Source organism: Hyla sarda, chromosome 8, assembly GCF_029499605.1.
Source record: "Hyla sarda isolate aHylSar1 chromosome 8, aHylSar1.hap1, whole genome shotgun sequence".
Lineage (NCBI taxonomy): Eukaryota > Metazoa > Chordata > Amphibia > Anura > Hylidae > Hyla > Hyla sarda.
Genome location: NC_079196.1, coordinates 81,213,094 through 81,230,257, shown reverse-complemented (window position 1 = coordinate 81,230,257; position 17,164 = coordinate 81,213,094). Strand labels below are relative to the sequence as shown.

Here is a 17,164-nt window from a genome sequence, read left to right as displayed (position 1 = left end):
TATTTTTTTTTTATTATTATTATAATTTTATAATTTTTTTATTCTACTTACTCTTCTAATCTATTATCAATCACACAATTACCATCCATACCAGTACCATTTGTATAATCCCCTTCATTCATCTGTAAGCATTCCTCTCACCTTTATTTAGCGTGCGCCGAAACGTGTTGTCCCTTCTTGCAAAAGTATCTGAATAAAAAAAGTCCTGTGTATTTGTTGGCGTCATACGAAGTCTCTCTACCATCTGAACACAGTAGCGCTCAAAAGAAAAACCCCAATTTTTACCTTTACCTCCCACTCTTCTACAATTTGCATACCTATTGATTTATTGTTGCACTTAATGTTTATTGTTGCACATGGTTTATAATATTATTGATGTCATCAAGACCCCACTGGGAAAAATGATAACAGGTAAAACTGCAAACTGTACAGTGCCTCATAGCCCCTTCCATTTCCTGTAATTCTCTTCTTTCTGGGGGCCCTTTAATCTCAGGAATAATCTTTTAATTTCAACCTTGTCCAGATATTTATTGAAGGTTGCTGCCAATGTGTTATTTATTATTAGCATAACTGGAGTGTCAGTGCCAGGAATCCAAAGTCTAGAACAACCGATCATTTGGCAATAAACTATATTATTTGTGTACTGTACTGAAGAAAACAATAATAATATTATAATTTCATTCTTCAGCTCTTTAACTGGTTTGACACAATTTGAGGGTAATTCATAAAGTAACCGAAGTGAGAGCCAGAACCCTAATTCAGTATTTGCAGGTTATAGTTACACAGTTTGTTATAAGTGGAATAGTGGAATAACATTATGATTTGCTTTCAGATTGTAACCTGGAAGTGATTATAGGATTTGATGTGGATGTCAGCTCCGGGCAAAATATTTTTAACACTTACAGAGGACTGGAGCCCAAACTGAGGCAAATAATGGAGCGCATTTCCAACATGCAGAAAATAAGCTGCAGTGGCGATAAAACGCCTACTGTGAAAGTTGCCATTTTATCTCAGGGAAGAACAGGTCCAGTTGAGGCATTTGATTTTTCTGCATATCGTCCAGAACTTGCCGAAAAAATCCTTGCAATGGGCACACGTGGGCCATATGTGTTGAATGGTCGAACTCTACAAACATATCTAAACAAATTCAAAACTTCTGGAGATGACAACAGTATTAAGGTAGGGAATCTGACGTGGAATTATACTACATGGACAATGCTATATTAGGTTCCATTAACTGAGATTTCTGTAAATCTTGCTATGTGCTTTGCTTTCATTTCCATTCATTTATTATAGATCTAACATTGTAGAGGTTTGTTTTATATACCAATTTTATTTTATATACAGGTGGTTGTCCACATTACAGATGGTGTTGATGCAAGCATGTCTGAACTTCAGCAAGCTTCTGCATCTCTGCAAAGGGCAGGTAAGTAAATAACCACTATCATAGTACAGTATAATTACTAGTATAGTAATATTTAAAGGGGTATTCGGGGCCCGCCGCTGGGACCCCCCGCAATCTCCCTGCAGCACCCTCATTCTTTGCAGGAGCTGCATCTCCAGTTTCAGAAACCTCCGGGTTTACGGGACTGGGGATGTGACGTCACGCCACACCCCCTCCATTCATGTCTATGGGAGGGGGTATGATGGCCTAAACAGTAAAAGAGTGTCAATCTAGTTGGTCGGCTCACATTTACAGAGCCTTTACATGGTTTGAGTGTCCCTGGATCTTTAGTGAAAATTAAACATTTCCTTATTACCCGTGGACAAATTACTCAATTAGCATTTAATCATTCAACAGCTTATCACTGGCCACATTACACAGGGCAATATCAGCATGTTGGGCCAATAAAACTGTCAGCCTGTTCACCCATTCTAAACCGGATACACTGAGTTACAGTATGGGTGAACAGGAGTCCAACGAGAGGTCACTTGCTGAAATATGACCAGTAGGTCCTGAGATATGTCCCCCAGAATATTCTCTGCTAAATTCAGTGTATCGTGCGCAGGGGGCGGGGCTTCGCTTGCTCAATTTACAGATTTATTGTCTGTGACTCCACACCCACATCAACCTAAAAAATAAATTGCTTGTTTACACTAAGGGGGAGATTTATCAAACTGTGTGGGAGAAAAAATGGAGGGATTTTCCCATAGAAACCAATCACAGCTCAGCTTTCACTTTACCAGAGCTCGTTAGCTGTGACTGGTTCTTGTGGGAAAATCTCTCCATGTTTTCTCTCACACAGTTTGATAAATCTGGGCCTCAGTATTTATATGGGTGATTCAAAAAAGGATGGTGCAAAAGTAAAGTCCTGTAGTTAAAGTAACACCAGTAATGAATGGCCTGTAAATGAAAACCAAAGCAATACTGGCTACTTTTCTCAAAGCGACCAATCATAGCACGGTGTTTGTTTTTAAGAGCCAAATTCAAAATGTGCTTACATAGTATGATGAATCATGCAACATTGTCTGCATTGTAAGCCGTACAGATTACATCTTCTTCAGGAGGAGGAATTAGACGACAAACGTAAATGCTGTGTTGGCACTGAATTGCAGAGCCATTTGGAGGAGATTCACTAACATTCTGATGTTTAGCGATGAGTACTTAAAATTTGGGAAATCAGAAAAACCATAGGACTAACTCAAAGTAAACATTCTGCGCAATGAGCAGGTACTAAGTCTACAGTCCCTTCTCTTTTGCTGATGATAATGTCACTGGCTACTCCTACCTAGACATGATTAAAAACAATATCTTGGACAGAGAAAGATCTGCCAATCATAGTCTATCAGCAGAATGACATTTCTATTTGGAAACAAACCACCAATGTTGCACTGGCTCCCATGATAGACAGATCTAACACCATGCGACTTCTTACTGTGAGGCTACTGTTACGCCGAGCGCTCCGGGTTCCCGCTCCTCCCCGGAGCGCTCGCTTCACCTCCTCCGCTGCAGCGCCCCGGTCACGTCCTCTGACCCGGGGCGCTGCGATCCTGCTGCTAGCCGGGATGCGATTCGCGATGCGGGTAGCGCCCGCTCGCGATGCGCACCCCGGCTCTCCTACCTGACTCGCTCCCCGTCTGTTCTGTCCCGGCGCGCGCGGCCCCGCTCCCTAGGGCGCGCGCGCGCCGGGTCTCTGCGATTTAAAGGGCCACTGCGCCGCTGATTGGCGCAGTGGTTCCAATTAGAGTTATCACCTGTGCACTCCCTATATTACCTCACTTCCCTTGCACTCCCTTGCCGGATCTTGTTGCCTTAGTGCCAGTGAAAGCGTTCCTTGTGTGTCCCTTGCCAGTGTTTCCAGACCTTCTGCCGTTGCCCCTGACTACGATCCTTGCTGCCTGCCCCGACCTTCTGCTACGTCCGACCTTGCTTCTGCCTACTCCCTTGTACCGCGCCTATCTTCAGCAGCCAGAGAGGTGAGCCGTTGCTAGTGGATACGACCTGGTCACTACCGCCGCAGCAAGACCATCCCGCTTTGCGGCGGGCTCTGGTGAAAACCAGTAGTGGCTTAGAACCGGTCCACTAGCACGGTCCACGCCAATCCCTCTCTGGCACAGAGGGTCCACTACCTGCCAGCCGGCATCGTGACAGTAGATCCGGCCATGGATCCCGCTGAAGTTCCTCTGCCAGTTGTCGCTGACCTCACCACGGTGGTCGCCCAGCAGTCACAACAGATTGCGCAACAAGGCCAACAGCTGTCTCAACTGACCGTTATGCTACAACAGTTGCTACCACAGCTTCAGCAGTCATCTCCTCCGCCAGCTCCTGCACCTCCTCCGCAGCGAGTGGCCGCTCCTGGGATACGCTTATCCTTGCCGGATAAGTTTGATGGGGACTCTAAGTTTTGCCGTGGCTTCCTTTCCCAATGTTCCCTGCATCTGGAGATGATGTCGGACCTGTTTCCCACTGAAAGGTCTAAGGTGGCTTTCGTAGTCAGTCTTCTGTCCGGAAAAGCCCTGTCATGGGCCACACCGCTCTGGGACCGCAATGACCCCGTCACTGCCTCAGTACACTCCTTCTTCTCGGAAATCCGAAGTGTCTTTGAGGAACCTGCCCGAGCCTCTTCTGCTGAGACTGCCCTGTTGAACCTGGTCCAGGGTAATTCTTCCGTTGGCGAGTATGCCGTACAATTCCGTACACTTGCTTCTGAATTGTCCTGGAATAATGAGGCCCTCTGCGCGACCTTCAAAAAAGGCCTATCCAGCAACATTAAAGATGTTCTGGCCGCACGAGAAATTCCTGCTAATCTACATGAACTTATTCACCTAGCCACTCGCATTGACATGCGTTTTTCTGAAAGGCGTCTGGAACTCCGCCAAGATATGGACTCTGTTCGCACGAGGCGTTTCGTCTCCTCGGCTCCTCTCTCCTCTGGTCCCCTGCAATCTGTTCCTGTGCCTCCCGCCGTGGAGGCTATGCAGGTCGACCGGTCTCGCCTGACACCTCAAGAGAGGACACGACGCCGTATGGAGAACCTCTGCCTGTACTGTGCTAGTACCGAACACTTCCTGAGGGATTGTCCTATCCGTCCTCCCCGCCTGGAAAGACGTACGCTGACTCCGCACAAAGGTGAGACAGTCCTTGATGTCTACTCTGCTTCTCCACGTCTTACTGTGCCTGTGCGGATGTCTGCTTCTGCCTTCTCCTTCGCTACAGTGGCCTTCTTGGACTCTGGTTCTGCAGGAAATTTTATTTTGGCCTCTCTCGTCAACAGGTTCAACATCCCAGTGACCAGTCTCGCCAGACCCCTCTACATCAATTGTGTAAATAATGAAAGATTGGACTGTACCATACGTTTCCGCACGGAGCCCCTTCTTATGAGCATCGGATCTCATCATGAGAGGATTGAACTTTTGGTCCTCCCCAATTGCACCTCGGAGATTCTCCTTGGACTTCCCTGGCTTCAACTTCATTCCCCAACCCTGGATTGGTCCACTGGGGAGATCAAGAGTTGGGGGTCCTCTTGTTCCAAGAACTGTCTAAAACCGGTTCCCAGTAACCCTTGCCGTAACTCTGTGGTTCCTCCAGTAACCGGTCTCCCCAAGGCCTATATGGACTTCGCGGATGTTTTCTGCAAAAAACAAGCTGAGACTCTACCTCCTCACAGGCCTTATGATTGCCCTATCGACCTCCTCCCGGGTACTACTCCACCCCGGGGCAGAATTTATCCTCTCTCTGCCCCAGAGACTCTTGCCATGTCCGAATACGTCCAGGAGAATCTAAAAAGGGGCTTTATCCGTAAATCCTCCTCTCCTGCCGGAGCCGGATTTTTCTTTGTCTCCAAAAAAGATGGCTCCCTACGTCCCTGCATTGACTACCGCGGTCTTAATAAAATCACGGTTAAGAACCGCTACCCCTTACCCCTCATCTCTGAACTCTTTGATCGCCTCCAAGGTGCCCACATCTTCACTAAATTGGACTTAAGAGGCGCCTATAACCTCATCCGCATCAGAGAGGGGGACGAGTGGAAAACGGCATTTAACACCAGAGATGGACACTTTGAGTATCTGGTCATGCCCTTTGGACTGTGCAATGCCCCTGCCGTCTTCCAAGACTTTGTCAATGAAATTTTTCGTGATCTATTATACTCCTGTGTTGTGGTATATCTGGACGATATCCTAATTTTTTCTGCCAATCTAGAGGAACACCGCCGGCATGTCCGTATGGTTCTTCAGAGACTTCGTGACAACCAACTCTATGCCAAAATTGAGAAATGTCTGTTTGAATGCCAATCTCTTCCTTTTCTAGGATATTTGGTCTCTGGCCAGGGACTACAGATGGATCCAGACAAACTCTCTGCCGTCTTAAATTGGCCACGCCCCTCCGGACTCCGTGCTATCCAACGCTTTTTGGGGTTCGCCAATTATTACAGGCAATTTATTCCACATTTTTCTACCATTGTGGCTCCTATCGTGGCTTTAACCAAGAAAAATGCTGATCCCAAGTCCTGGCCTCCTCAAGCAGAAGACTCCTTTAAACAACTCAAGTCTGCCTTTTCTTCGGCTCCCGTGCTCTCCAGACCTGACCCTTCCAAACCCTTCCTATTGGAGGTTGATGCCTCCTCAGTAGGAGCTGGAGCTGTTCTTCTACAAAAAAATCCTTCCGGGCATGCTGTCACTTGTGGTTTTTTCTCTAGGACCTTCTCTCCAGCGGAGAGGAACTACTCCATCGGGGATCGAGAACTTCTAGCCATTAAATTAGCACTTGAGGAATGGAGGCATCTGCTGGAGGGATCAAGATTTCCTGTTATTATCTACACCGACCACAAGAACCTCTCCTACCTCCAGTCGGCCCAACGGCTGAATCCTCGCCAGGCCCGGTGGTCTCTGTTCTTTGCCCGATTTAATTTTGAGATTCACTTTCGTCCTGCCGATAAGAACATTAGAGCCGATGCTCTCTCTCGTTCCTCGGATGCCTCAGAAGTTGATCTCCCTCCGCAACACATCATTCCACCTGACTGCCTGATCTCCACTTCTCCTGCCTCCATCAGACAGACTCCTCCAGGAAAGACCTTTGTTTCTCCACGCCAACGCCTCGGAATCCTCAAATGGGGTCACTCCTCCCATCTCGCAGGTCATGCGGGCATCAAGAAATCTGTGCAACTCATCTCCCGCTTCTATTGGTGGCCAACTCTGGAGACGGATGTTGGGGACTTTGTGCGAGCCTGCACTATCTGTGCCCGGGATAAGACTCCTCGCCAGAAGCCCGCTGGTTTTCTTCATCCTCTGCCTGTCCCCGAACAGCCTTGGTCTCTGATTGGTATGGATTTTATTACTGATTTACCCCCTTCCCGTGGCAACACCGTTATTTGGGTGGTCGTTGATCGATTCTCCAAAATGGCACATTTCATTCCTCTTCCTGGTCTTCCTTCTGCGCCTCAGTTGGCTAAACAATTTTTTGTACACATTTTTCGTCTTCACGGGTTGCCTACGCAGATTGTCTCGGATAGAGGGGTCCAATTCGTGTCTAAATTCTGGAGAGCTCTCTGTAAACAACTCAAGATTAAATTAAATTTTTCCTCTGCATATCATCCCCAGTCCAATGGACAAGTAGAAAGAATTAACCAGATCCTGGGTGATTATTTGCGACATTTTGTTTCCTCCCGCCAGGATGACTGGGCAGATCTCCTTCCATGGGCCGAATTCTCGTATAACTTCAGGGTCTCTGAATCTTCCTCCAAATCCCCATTTTTCGTGGTGTACGGCCGCCACCCTCTTCCCCCCCTCCCTACCCCCTTGCCCTCTGGTCTGCCCGCTGTGGATGAAATTTCTCGTGACCTTTCCATTATATGGAGAGAGACCCAAAATTCTCTCTTACAGGCTTCTTCACGCATGAAGAGGTTCGCGGATAAGAAAAGAAGAGCTCCCCCCGTTTTTTCCCCTGGAGACAAGGTATGGCTCTCCGCTAAATATGTCCGCTTCCGTGTCCCTAGCTACAAGTTGGGACCACGCTATCTTGGTCCTTTCAAAATTCTGTGTCAAATTAATCCTGTCTCTTATAAACTTCTTCTTCCTCCTTCTCTTCGTATCCCTAATGCCTTTCACGTCTCTCTTCTCAAACCACTCATCCTCAACCGTTTTTCTCCCAAATCTGTTCCTCCCACTCCTGTTTCCGGCTCCTCGGACGTCTTCTCGGTCAAGGAGATTTTGGCTGCCAAAAAGGTCAGAGGAAAAAATTTTTTTTTAGTAGACTGGGAGGGTTGTGGTCCTGAAGAGAGATCCTGGGAACCTGAGGACAACATCCTTGACAAAAGTCTGCTCCTCAGGTTCTCAGGCTCCAAGAAGAGGGGGAGACCCAAGGGGGGGGGTACTGTTACGCCGAGCGCTCCGGGTTCCCGCTCCTCCCCGGAGCGCTCGCTTCACCTCCTCCGCTGCAGCGCCCCGGTCACGTCCTCTGACCCGGGGCGCTGCGATCCTGCTGCTAGCCGGGATGCGATTCGCGATGCGGGTAGCGCCCGCTCGCGATGCGCACCCCGGCTCTCCTACCTGACTCGCTCCCCGTCTGTTCTGTCCCGGCGCGCGCGGCCCCGCTCCCTAGGGCGCGCGCGCGCCGGGTCTCTGCGATTTAAAGGGCCACTGCGCCGCTGATTGGCGCAGTGGTTCCAATTAGAGTTATCACCTGTGCACTCCCTATATTACCTCACTTCCCTTGCACTCCCTTGCCGGATCTTGTTGCCTTAGTGCCAGTGAAAGCGTTCCTTGTGTGTCCCTTGCCAGTGTTTCCAGACCTTCTGCCGTTGCCCCTGACTACGATCCTTGCTGCCTGCCCCGACCTTCTGCTACGTCCGACCTTGCTTCTGCCTACTCCCTTGTACCGCGCCTATCTTCAGCAGCCAGAGAGGTGAGCCGTTGCTAGTGGATACGACCTGGTCACTACCGCCGCAGCAAGACCATCCCGCTTTGCGGCGGGCTCTGGTGAAAACCAGTAGTGGCTTAGAACCGGTCCACTAGCACGGTCCACGCCAATCCCTCTCTGGCACAGAGGGTCCACTACCTGCCAGCCGGCATCGTGACAGCTACCTTAAGCAATCAGCGTATCAACAACCCCCACTACCCCCCAATCCCCCACCCCAACAAAGGAATTGAACAACCTGAGACAAAATCACTGAAAAAGTGAAGTCCAAATCGGAGGATATGTTGGTACGCGTCTAGACAGAACTGGACAAACGTCTAGATATATGCTATGTCACCAATGGAAATCACTTCAAACATATGTTGGTTATAGATAAAGCTTGGATACATAGTCTGTCTTTTCATGATAACAAATTTTTATGTTCTCTCGCTTGTGAATACTGAGGCTCTAATTTGGCACCATCCTTTTTAAATCACTGTGTAGTACAACATAACTAAGAAAAACTGCAGCAAAGTTACAATAATGGGCTATAATACTTCTTACAATATAAGGAAAGCCAATTGCAGAATGAACTGATCTTGACTTTAAACCATCTATCTTTATAGGCGTGAAGGCTTTGCTTTTTGTGGGAATGGAAGGTGCCCCCAAATTTGAACAAATAATGCAACTAGAATTTGGTAGAGGATTCACATACATTAACCCACTGAGACTAAACCGAGTGGATCTGGATTATGAGATTATTGAAGAACTGGTAAGTCCAGATGTTGTCCTGCTATAGACAGTACAATGGTACTGTCAGTATAATAAATATATTGTATATACCTGTATAGCACTGGCCAGCAATAACTCAATTTCATATTTAAACCATAGGATAATGTTGCAGAGAAAGGTTGCTGTGGAGTCCCTTGCAAGTGTTCTGGAGAGAGAGGTGATGTTGGACCCCCAGGTGTCATTGGACCAAAGGTAACAAGGCATGGTTAATTTTACATAAGTGATCATAGTAGGTACACACATATATATATATATATATATATATATGTGTGTGTATATGTGTATATATATATATATATATATATATATATATATATACGCACACACAAAACAATTTGTGCACATATTCTTAAAACTTTCTTATTTTAAACCTTCAGTCCCATATAATTCTCTGTATTAAATATAGTGAAATGTAACTACATCTAATAGTGTAGGTTTTGCTTGGTATTAGAACAACAAGTATAATCCACTCATATTACGTGTACAGGGCACTATAAATATTTATGCAATGAGCCCTAGATACCAGAGACAGGGTTTTATGTTGAACAATGTAACCCACTGTAATTTATTGGGGGGTCTTAAAAGTCTCCTCTGAAAGCAGATGTTGAGGGAAAGAAGGATCAAGTATGTTAACTTTCAACATACTTTGTTCTGGCCGAGGTATTTGGCAGCTCTTATTTCCATTGACCTGCATGTATGACCAGCTGTAAACTGTAAGCTGAATATCCATCAAAGGTGTATGGTGATAAATAGGGGATATGTAGCTGATCGCAGGGGGTCTGACCAGTGGGGCCCCCTGCGATCACCAGTATGCAGCCGGCACAAGCTCCTTTCATTCCTATGGGAGAACCAAAAATACCCAAATACAGCTCTTGGGCATCATCGGTGGTCCCATTGAAATGAATGGAGGGAGTGCGTGGATGACACGCACTCCTCACTGAAAGCGTCAGGGTTCTGTCCCTGTGATCGCTAGGGGCCCTAATGCTTGGACCGATCAGCTATTTATCCCCTATCATGTGGATAGGGTATAACTTCATTTTGGCTGGAAATCTCCTTTAAGACAACTAATAACAGTGAAATGGGTGGGCTAGAGAAACAAATGCGTCATTTTATGCTATGTTTTTAGTGAATACATTTGTGATACAATGCATGGTTAAGTTGCTATGTAAACAAGTAGTTCAAAATTTTTTATTTGTAGGGTGCAGCAGGCCTCAAGGGCCATCAAGGCTACCCAGGAGAGGAAGGCGGACCTGTAAGTAGTGGATATATATCAGAAATTAAGTATAAAAATAACAATATATTCAATCAAATATAAATATATTGTTTGTTACTTCTTAGGGAGAGCGCGGTCCTCCTGGTACAAATGGAACACAAGGTTTTCGAGGATGCCCAGGTCAACGAGGGTTTAAGGTAGGGTGATCCTTTCTTCTTTCAGCTGCATATTTACTATACAAACCCATATAAATTCTGAACTTAACACAGATATACATTTTGTCCCTGTTTTAGGGTTCTCGTGGATTCTCTGGAGATAAGGTAAAAGAAACTCTACTATAATATCTTCATAATAATTCCAATCTGTGTAGGTTACACAGTACATGGCCAGAAGCATACAACATTCATTTCATAATAACATATAGTATAGTAGCTGGTAAATGTGATTTTGTTATGTAACCTTTGCTAGGTTTATTATGGTAAACTATAAGTTGTTATTATTTATAAATACTTGTTTTCTAGGCACAGTTTAGAGTGCAGTAGCATCTTATAGTTTTTCTTTAGCTCATCATATTTGTACAAATACAGATGAAATTTCAAGTAACATTTACTGTATTATTTTTTCTTAGGGTGAAATAGGAGAAATCGGCCTGGATGGTATTGATGGAGAAGATGTAAGTAGTATATATAGGTACATGACATGTTACACAAAGTAAAGCACGTCGATCTGGTAAAGCAGGTAGAATACAAATATACGCAAATTCCTTTTTTTGAGTGTACTGGAGCGCATTGTCCTCTTCTCAAATACGCACTAAGTATGTCAGGCAGAGAAGTGCAAGGACATGCATAGAGGAGTGGCAGAGGCCTAAATTCATCAGGCAGAGGTTGCAGCAGATTAGGGGCAAGTGGAAGCAGGAGTTGCAGTGAGAGGCCTGAGCTCCCGGTATCAGCTAGTGGTCGTGTCTCAACGAGCAACCCATCTGCCGTCATCGATAGGTTAACACGGTCATCCACTTTATCTGACACACCCATTCAACAGTCGGTGGGTTCCTCAGACACAACCCTCAGTTGGCATGGCCCGGTAGCAGTCCCTGTCCTCCCATTGCCATTGTCCAATGCTGTTCCCTCCCCCACAGAAGTATCTTATGCTGTGGGTTCAGCTCCACTATTTAGTGAGGACGATCTAGAGGACAGTCAGCAGCTACTGTCCAGCCAAGAAGTGGAGGAGACATCCGCCGCTTCCTCCGATAGGTGGGCAAGTAGTGATGAGGAGATTGGCGTGGGAGGTGGTGTTGCGAGCATTCAGGCTCCTGAAGCAGACACTGTTGAGGAACCTGAGGAGGACATCAGTGACGTGCAGAAACAACTTGATGATGATGAAGCCGATCGCACTTGGGAGCCAGGTGCAGAAGGGGCTTCATCATCAGGAGAAGAGGGTTGCAGGTTGCCCATGAGGCAGTAGCTGAGCCAGCTAGGTAGTAGCATGGTTGGCAGTCAGAATGGTGGCACAAGTGGAAAGTCTTGAGCCAAATGTGCCCGGGTAGACCCCCTGCTTCGCGGCAGCCTACCTTCCCAGGAGGTAGTGAAACAGGGGTTCCTGGAGTCAGAAGCAGTAGCAGTCAATCACTGCAGACTGTTGTTGGGAAAATCAGCTACTCTGCAGTTTTTCATCAAGCATGCGGAGGAGGTTAACATGGCCACATGCAAGATGTGTCGGCAGAAGGTGAAGCGTGGCCAGGGTCTCAATGTTGACACCACAGCCCTGCATCAACATATTCAGCGTCACCATAAGGGGGACTGGGAGAACCGTGGCTCCGATGTGGTGGTCCAGCCTGCTGCATCAACCAGTGGCATGCTGCTCCCTGTTTCAGCAAGCCAAGGCTCCACCACCTCAGCTGAAGGGAGCTGTGTGTTAAACCCATCTTCTGTCGCTCCAGATTCTCATGCTCCTCGATACTTCGAGTCAGTAATTCCACCAGCAATCAATCGGCGGACCCATGTCCAAGAGACAACAGTATGTGCCCACTCATCCAACGGCGCAGAAGCTGAATGTGCTCCTGTCTAACTTGCTGGTGCTGCAGTCCATCTCTTTTCGAGTGGTGGACTCTGCACCTTTAAGAGAACTGATGGCTTGAGCCGAGGTAGAGAGTCCCAAGTTGTCATTTCTTTGCAAAGAAGGCAGTACCAGCCCTGCTTGTGGAACAGAAGGTGGGCCAGTCCTTGAGCCTGTCGGTGTGTACCAAAGTGCAAAGCAGTGCCGACGTGTGGAGCTGTAACTACGGTCAGGGACAATACATGTCCTTTACAACCCACTGGGTGAATGTAGTTTCTGCTCAGCCACAACAGCAACTTGGACAGGTCACGCAGCTTCTGCCTCCATGCTCTTAGACTGTGATAGTGTGCGACTCTGCCTCCTCTTCCTCCACCGTGTCCTCAGCCTCCACTGCACGGACAAGCCTCAGTGCCGCTCCAGCATACCATGTGTCCAGGGCACGGCAATGTCACACTGTTCTACACATGGTTTACCTTGGCGAACTGAGTCACACAGGAGAGGAGGAAGTCTGAGACATATGCGCTGCATGGCACACAAGTTCAATCTAGTTGTCAAGCGGTTCCTGAAGTGTTCCCCCCATTTGCAAGACATCCTAACAGTGGGAAGGAAACTTTGCATGCACTTCAGCCACTTGTACACCGCAAAGCACACCCTCCTTTAGCTGCAGCGTCAGAACGGCATCCCCCAACATAGTCTGATTTGCGACGTTTCCACACGTTGGAATTCCACCCTCCATATGTTGGACCGACTATACGAACAGAGGAAAGCCATCACCAATTTCTTGATTATCCTGTGTAACTTCAATGTGAACCAGTGGCAGCTCATACGTGACACCTGTCGTTTGCTCAGGCCCTTTGAGAAAGCCACATTATTAGTCAGCCACCAGGATTACGGGATGAACCACATAATTCTACTGCTTCATCAACTACAACACGTGTTGGAAACGATCACTGGTCAGGGCACTGGAGACATGGCGCCTACATTTCACGGCCACATGAGCCCTGTGGGGGCTGACATGGAGGAGGAGAAGGAGGGGGACGGGCAGAGTGGAGCACAGTTTAGGTTTTGCGAGATGGGCATTTGACAGGAGAGGAGGAGCAGGAGCATCTGGAGGAGCTAGAGGGTTATGAGAAAGGCAAGACAGAGGACCCAGACACACCATGGCAGTATGCAGTGGAGATGGAGGCAGGGAGTCCCTTAGAGTCACTTGCACAAATGGCACGATGCATGCTCACTTGAATGCGTAGTGACCGCCGAATTGTCACAATTCGGCAGCGGGATGACTTCTGGCTCTCCACCTTATTGGACCCTCATTACCGACACAAAATTGGGGCCTTTTTTCACCCACAGAGAGGGAGGACAAACTGACCAACTACAGAGAAATCCTACGTAGTCGGTTGGCCGATGCCTATCTGCGCCATCGTCCATCCTCTCGCAGGTCTGTAGATTGACCATGGTGCCACACCAACACTTCTCAAATATGCATAGCGCAAAACTTATTTCAGGCGCTGCTCCCCAGTTACAGATATTCCTCCGCATCAGACCACAAGTAAGTATTGAAGATATGCATTACGTAAAACTTAACTTTTAATAATATGCTTATGATAAAATATATGGACCCAATCAAATCATTTTTAAACCAAACAAAAGAAAAGGTGTGCAATAAATTCCACGTACCACCTACACCACCAAGTATTGATGTGATGCAAAGACCTCTAAAAGGTAGAAGGGAACAACGTATGGTCCATTGTAACCAGTGGGGGTAAAAACTTTAGCTGTAATACTCTCGCATTATTAATTACCTTCTTAGCAAGTATTACTCTCCCTAAAAAGGGCAGCCCCACACAGGAACCTCTCCCCATTTCCCCCTACAAGCACTGCCATTTTACAGGGTTTTTAGGTGCAAATAGAGAGTTTCCTGTGTGGACCCTTTTTAGGAACAGTAACAATTGCCAAGAAGGGAATTAATAGGGCGAGAGTAGGGCCCTACAGGGGAAGTTTTTACCCCCACCTGCTACAATGGTCAATGCGTTGTTCCCTTCCACCTTGTCTTAAAATGTGCGGCCCCACACAGAAACCAATCTCTATTTTACTTTTTACCAAAGTAAAAAAAAAAAATTTGCTTATGTAAAAGAAATTAATCAACAGGCTGAAACCAGTTGATAAATAAGTTGCACATAAGCAAAAACATTTTAAGAAAAAAAAAACAAAAAAAAGGAAGACATAAGCAAACATTGATAAATTTCCCCCTATATGGTCTCCTCATGCTGCTGCCAACTCCAGGCGGTGTTATTCAGCCACTATATGGTCTCCCTTACAGCGGCGGTCGGAAGCGACCGAGAGCAGAAAGGAGTTTTGACAGAGGGAGGGGGCTCCCTCTGTCTCTCTTCTGTAGCACCCCGCAATGATCGCAGGGTGCTGCTAGTTACCTTGGCATCCAGGGGTCTTTACAAGGACCCCCAGGTCTGCCCCAATTATTGTTTGGGACGTCCTGATATGCTGCCTACCAGTGTAAAACTGGCAGGCAGCATATAACTGCAAAGCTTTAGAATACTAATTATTCCAAAGCATAAAAAAAAAAAGTGTAAAAAAAATTATATAAAATAAATAAAAGTGTAAGAAATGCAGTATTAATGGGGACTATCAACCCCCCCCCCCTCCCCCTCTCCAACAAAATAAACCAGTTTTTCAAAATGTATTTATTTATTTTTAATGCCCAGTGATGGATATGTTGGCCATGAATGGGTGCTTATTTCCACAACATGAAGGATATATCCATCAGGAACATTAACTGACACAGACAGCCGCGCGTCACTGCTAGATGACCATGGGCAGATATGGCCTAAGTAGGGGTACTGCCTAGCCCGGGACAAACAGTGGGATAAAATATTGGGTGCATTTCCTCCATTTCAAAAGCGACTTATCAAAATAGCTAATTGCTATTTTTTTCCACTGACTTTGAAATAATTCTAGATGAAGTGCGTCCTATAATTTGTATAATGATATCCTGAAAGCCAAATGGTGCTCCTCTCCTTTTGGGTCCCACCATGTGGCCATGCAACCAAATATGGCACTCAAATATGGGGCACATTTTCTACTTTTCAGATGCAATGTACAAATAATATGTCCCACAAATAATGCATTTGTGGAAAAAAAAGAACATTTTAATTTTGTTCACTGACTTTGTAACCAATCCAGCCACACAAAAAGGAGTCAAAGTAGTCACTTTTGGTCTAGGTGAATACTTTAGGGGGTGTAGTTTGCAAAATGGGGTCACTTGTGGGGGTTCTGTATGGTTCTGACAGCTAAAACCCTTTGCCCTGAAAGCCAAATGGCGCTCCTCTCCTTCTGGGTCCTACCACACGGCCAAGGAACCAAATATGGCCTAAGCGGAGGCATTTCCAAACATGGTCCGAGCAGCGTAATAAAATATAGGGTGAATTTCTTGCAATATCAGAAGCGATGTACAAAAAATATGTCCCACAAATGATGCATTTGTGAAAAAAAGCTAATTTCGAATTTTGAAAACTGACTTTGTAATAATTCCTTACAAAAAAATATGGTGTTTAAATACACACTACACACTGTACCCCCTAGCGAATACCTTGAGGGGTCTAGTTTTTAAAATGGGGTCATTTGGGGGAGGGGGTTCATTTGTTCTATCACCTTCAAATTTCTGCAAACCTTGCATAGCACAAAAAAAAAAAGATGTACTTTTGGAATTTTCTAAATTTTGAAAATTTCAAGTTAAATTGTTAGGCTTCTACTTCATTTAAAATGTTAATTAAAAACAAAAGAAATGCTTTCAAAATAAAGTAGACATCTGAAAGTTTAAGTTTCATAAATGATTAGTGTTAGTTAGTGTTAAAATAGCAAAAAATCTAAATTTTTTTTTATTTCATGATTTTTTGCATTGTAAAAAAAAACTACAAATGATATCGGCTTACTTTTACTATGTACATGAAGGAAAATCTGTGACAAAAAAACTAAGTCAGAATTATCGTGGTTGGCAAAACGTTACCAGAGTTATTCTCTAATAAAGTCAGACATCCCCAATTTAAAAAAAACAGGCCTGGTTTTTCAGGGGACGTACAGGTTTACTTGTATTGGTCCTTAAGGTGTTAAAGTAAAGCAAAAGTCTCAATAGTCTTTATTAAAAAATTACTATCATTTACTGGCTACTCAGAAAGATATGAAAAGTTTGTTAGATGGACTTTATACTGTTGGAGATAGCAGCAGGTAGGGGGAAGAGGAAGTTGCACACCAGTTAAAAAAGTAGACTTGGTTGGCAACTCCCACAGGCTGTAGCTAGAGAGGAGAGCACAGAAATGGTAGTTTGCAGTGAAGAATTATTTAGGCTGCGAACAAGCATCAAGAGAAAACACAGTTTACACAGCACATTGTAGAGGTTTTAAAGGCAAAAGCAAGCAAACTATTTAATAAGACTTGATTAAATGTTTTTTTGCACCATAATGATTATAAATAATGAAAAAAATATTTTCAAATGTGTTTCTATCTTTCCATTTCTTGTTGTTATTCGAATTAGTAAAAAGAACGAAACAAATCAGAGTCAGATAAAGTGTTTATTATTACCTTTTAGGGTAAAAGAGGTACCCCTGGATCTTCTGGAGAGAGAGGCAGCTTTGGACCACGGGTTTGTTATTTTGTCTTCCTCTTTGTAAAACAGTATTGTTGGTAAATCATGGCCACATTGTCTATCATGTCTTTCTTTCTAGTTTAAACCTATTTTCACTCTAGCATTAGTTCTGTCTATC

At 45.5% G+C, this 17,164-nt stretch overlaps 1 protein-coding gene across 1 annotated transcript in view; it reads left to right on the top strand.

The window, feature by feature from the left end:
- The window catches only part of COL6A3 (collagen type VI alpha 3 chain), a 128,695-nt gene that overhangs the window by 72,744 nt on the left and 38,787 nt on the right, over positions 1–17,164 (top strand). Inside the window, exons 13-21 of the mRNA XM_056533400.1 lie at positions 833–1,179; positions 1,348–1,426; positions 8,959–9,104; positions 9,224–9,316; positions 10,323–10,376; positions 10,463–10,534; positions 10,631–10,657; positions 10,966–11,010; positions 16,990–17,043. Coding sequence (XP_056389375.1) covers positions 833–1,179; positions 1,348–1,426; positions 8,959–9,104; positions 9,224–9,316; positions 10,323–10,376; positions 10,463–10,534; positions 10,631–10,657; positions 10,966–11,010; positions 16,990–17,043 — 917 coding nt within the window. The remainder of the gene's footprint in view (positions 1–832; positions 1,180–1,347; positions 1,427–8,958; positions 9,105–9,223; positions 9,317–10,322; positions 10,377–10,462; positions 10,535–10,630; positions 10,658–10,965; positions 11,011–16,989; positions 17,044–17,164) is intronic.